General features: G+C 41.0%; 1 protein-coding gene across 1 annotated transcript in view; it reads right to left on the bottom strand.

Moving 5' to 3' along the window:
* LOC106877145 (CD109 antigen) overlaps positions 1-2,695 on the bottom strand; it is a 6,763-nt gene extending 4,068 nt beyond the window's left edge. Inside the window, exons 1-2 of the mRNA XM_014925950.2 lie at positions 2,540-2,695; positions 1,050-1,188 (exon numbers count right to left, since the gene is read on the bottom strand). Of these exons, the coding sequence (XP_014781436.2) occupies positions 1,050-1,188; positions 2,540-2,671 (271 nt within the window). The 5' untranslated portion in view covers positions 2,672-2,695. The remainder of the gene's footprint in view (positions 1-1,049; positions 1,189-2,539) is intronic.
* Positions 2,696-3,930: the final 1,235 nt, after the last annotated feature.

The raw sequence follows: 3,930 nt of genomic DNA on the forward strand, positions 1-3,930 counted from the left end.
GGCCCTTTCTCATCTTGTCTGAAAGGTCCTAGCCTTAACACTTCTGCTTTGGTGGATGGGTCTTCTTCAGTACAGCAAGGCACCAGGTATCTTGGTCCTTTCTCATCTTGTCTGAAAGGTCCTAGCCTTAACACTTCTGCTTTGGAGGATGGGTCTTCTTGAGTACAGCAAGGCACCAGGTATCTTGGCCCTTTCTCATCTTGTCTGAAAGGTACCAACCTTAACACTTCTGCTTTGGAAGATGGGTCTTCTTCAGTACAGCAAGGCACCAGGGATCTTGGCCCTTTCTCATTTTATCTGAAAGGTTCAGCATCCTGAGGTCATCCTTCAATACCTCATTCCACATGTTCCTGAGTCTCGCTTCCATGAGTTCCATCCACTTTGGGAGATTGGCACCTCTTTATGGAATTGTTGGCATCCATCCACATCACACAACCAAACAAGCACAGAGTTCTCTCTTACATGCTGCCTTTAATTTCTCATATGCCTAACTTCTCTCACAATACACCAACACTCTGTTGAACATGTAGTACACTTACACTACACATCCAGTGGAGCATACTAGCTTCATTCCATTTAAATATTCGCATGTCATCTGCATTCATTACCATGTAGAATTGCTGTCCATATACATGCATCATACAATCTTCCTCGCACGCAGAGAGAGAGAGAGAGAGAGAGAGAGAGAAACCTTTGGTTGCCAACAGAGGTAAAAAAAACTCTCTGAATTTCCTCCATCCTATTCTTATTCAAGCTATCTCCCTGTCTGTGCATCCTCCCCGACTACAATTTGGTCCCCCTGGGTAGCAGAAATTATCTACTACCTCTAACGAGCCACCGGGACATTTGAGAGAAGCGATTTCCCAAGTCTCTGTAGTTTTTATAGATCCTGTGCACCTTTCACATACAAACACTACTTTTTCTGATAACCTTTTCCATGTGTGTGTGTGTGTGTGTGTGTGACCTGAAAAATGGACATTAAAATGATGGCAATGATGATTGCATGACATAAAAGGAACATTAAACTAGGATTGAACCTGGTAACTTACCAATGAGTGACACAGACACAACCTCGGATCCCTCCACAACTTTCGGTGGGTATGCGATACTGACTGCTTTCGTGAAAGATTCCTTGGAGGACACATTCACTGATATTGGCTCGCTCTTCTCATATGTAGAACCTTCTGCCTGTGGATGGATTAACAGAAGGGTCAGTATGGTGGTGGTGGTGGGGGGGATGTTAGTATAACGAGGGGGCTGTAAGGGTCATTATCACATTTGACAACCTGGCAGAAGCGTTAGCACTCCAGACTAAATGCTTAGCTGCATTCCGTATGCCTTCACATTGTGAGTTCAAATGTCAGAAGGAGAAATAATTATTAGTGAGCTGGCAGAATTGTTAGTGCACCAGGTGAAATACTTAGCAGCAATTTGTCCGCCTTGATGTTCTGAGTTCAAATTCCACCAAGGTCAACTTTGCCTTTCATCCTTGATAAATGAAGTACCCGTTACACACTGGGGGCAATGTAATCGACTATCCCCCTCCCCTCAAAATTTCAGGCCTTGTGCCTATAGTAGAAAGGATTATTATTACTGAGTGTGAGAGTACCACATACATCAAAGTGACATTGGGTTACAGCTATACGAAGCTCAATATACCTGTCATGATTAAGGGGACCCCAGGCACATGCATTACAACCGTAGATGCATGACACGATGCTCTCATGTCGAGATAAAATTACTGCCCATATACGAATTCTAAACTTTCGTCAAAGAAATGTTTCACGAAATACGGTTCTTAGAATTCGGATATGAGCAGTTATAAAACCCCTGATTTTGGGGAAATTACTCAGTGATCGTAGGATGTTACTAAACTCCACGACATTCAATCATTGAGATATTGGCTATTTTTCATGCCATGTCTATGATAAAAATCCAACAAGATTTATTTGAATTGTTGTAAACTCTAGTAGTTAGTATGAAAGATTAGCTAGTGTGAATTTTAAGTTGTAACTCCGTACGACAAAATGACTTTACTTTCCAATTGTGCTATAAATGCTAAATGTACATAAATAAAATAACGTAGTAATTATTTTCTCTTTCTTCACGTTCTTCAACTTGTTAATGAAATTTATTTCTGCAATTATGAAGCTGTGTATTTTTTTATAGCGGTTAAAAGAAAACGAAATTATTTATCTTCAACATACATGCACGCATAAAATGTCTGTCAGCATTTCAGAGTATATCTCTCTCTCTCGCTATGGCGTTTATGTAGCTGGAGTCAGGATTTACGTATAATGATAACACTTATAAGTAAGTTATAAGTGACGTGTTTATCAATATATATTCCTACTTCAAAAGTAAAATATATTTATTATTTAATTCCAAATAGAGAACGCATAAAAATAGTGTTACACAAACGGTAACAAAACGCGACTATAAAGTGGTGATCGGCTATAGAAAATTTAGTGCTCAGTACAATGGTCAAAGCTAGTGTTGTAGAGTGTTCAAATGATGTAATAAATAATATTCGTCTTACTATGACATTCAAATATCTTTGAACCGCATCGGTGTGACCAGGAATAGAAGCATGCACCAACACAGGGATATTTCCAATGACTTTTAAATCCATTTTAAATTTTACAGCAACTTCAGTTTGATCAGCAGTCATCTAAATAATGGATAAAATATATAGCATTAGAGGATAGAGAACAGACGAAAAATGTAGGATTAGAGGGAAACAGATGGAAGATGTAGGATTAGAGGGAAACAGATGGAAGATGTAGGATTAGGGGGAAACAGATGGAAGATGTAGGATTAGGGGGAAACAGATGGAAGATGTTGGATTAGAGGAAACAGATGGAAGATGTAGGATTAGGGGGAAACAGATGGAAGATGTTGGATTAGAGGAAACAGATGGAAGATGTAGGATTAGGGGGAAACAGATGGAAGATGTAGGATTAGAGGAAACAGATGGAAGATGTTGGATTAGGGGGAAACAGATGGAAGATGTAGGATTAGGGGGGAAACAATGTTCAAACTGCGGTCTCCTAAATCTTGCAAAACAAATATGTAAACGGAATAACATACACCATCAGAAAGATGGCTGTTCTCAAAAGATAAACTGAATGGATTTGGTAGACAGAAACCAAAAAAAGCCCATGTGTGTGTGTGTGTGTCAGGCGGCACTGGCATCAGCAAGGACTACGATTTCACTTGACTCAGCAGGTCTTCTCAAGCACAGCATATTGCCCAATGATTGAAGGGTACTTTTAAACAGGCTGGTTAAATGACACTGGTAGGCCATAGCTATGATCTCACTTGGTTCGTCATGTCTTCTCAAGCACAGCATATCTCTAAAGGTCTTGGTCGTTTGTCATTGCCTCTGTGAGGCCCAACGTTCAAAGGTCATGCTTCACCATCTCATCCCATGTCTTCCTGGGTCTACCTCTTCCACAGCTTCCCTCTACTGTTAGGGTGTGACACTTCTTCACACAGCTGTCCTCATCCATACGCAATACATGACCATACCAGTGCAGTCATCTTTCTTACCCACCACATCTGATGCTTCTTATGCTCAACTTTTCTCTCAGGATACTAACACTCTGTCGTGTATGCACACTGACATTACACATCCAGCAGAGCATACTAGCTTCATTTCTTTCAAGTCTACGCATGTCCTCAGCAGTCACAGCCCATGTTTCATTGCCATGTAGCATGGCTGTTCACACATGCATCATACAGTCTACCTTTCACTCTGAGCGAGAGACCCTTTGTCACCAACAGAGGTAGGAGCCCTCTGGACTTTGCCCAGGCTATTCTTGTTCTAGCAGCTATGCTCTCAGAGCATCCATCCTCACTACTGACTTGGTCACCTAGGTAACAGAAGCTATCGTCTACTTTTAGTTTTCCCCTCTGGCATGAGACGGA

The sequence above is a fragment of the Octopus bimaculoides genome, chromosome 30 (assembly GCF_001194135.2).
Source record: "Octopus bimaculoides isolate UCB-OBI-ISO-001 chromosome 30, ASM119413v2, whole genome shotgun sequence".
Classification (NCBI taxonomy): domain Eukaryota; kingdom Metazoa; phylum Mollusca; class Cephalopoda; order Octopoda; family Octopodidae; genus Octopus; species Octopus bimaculoides.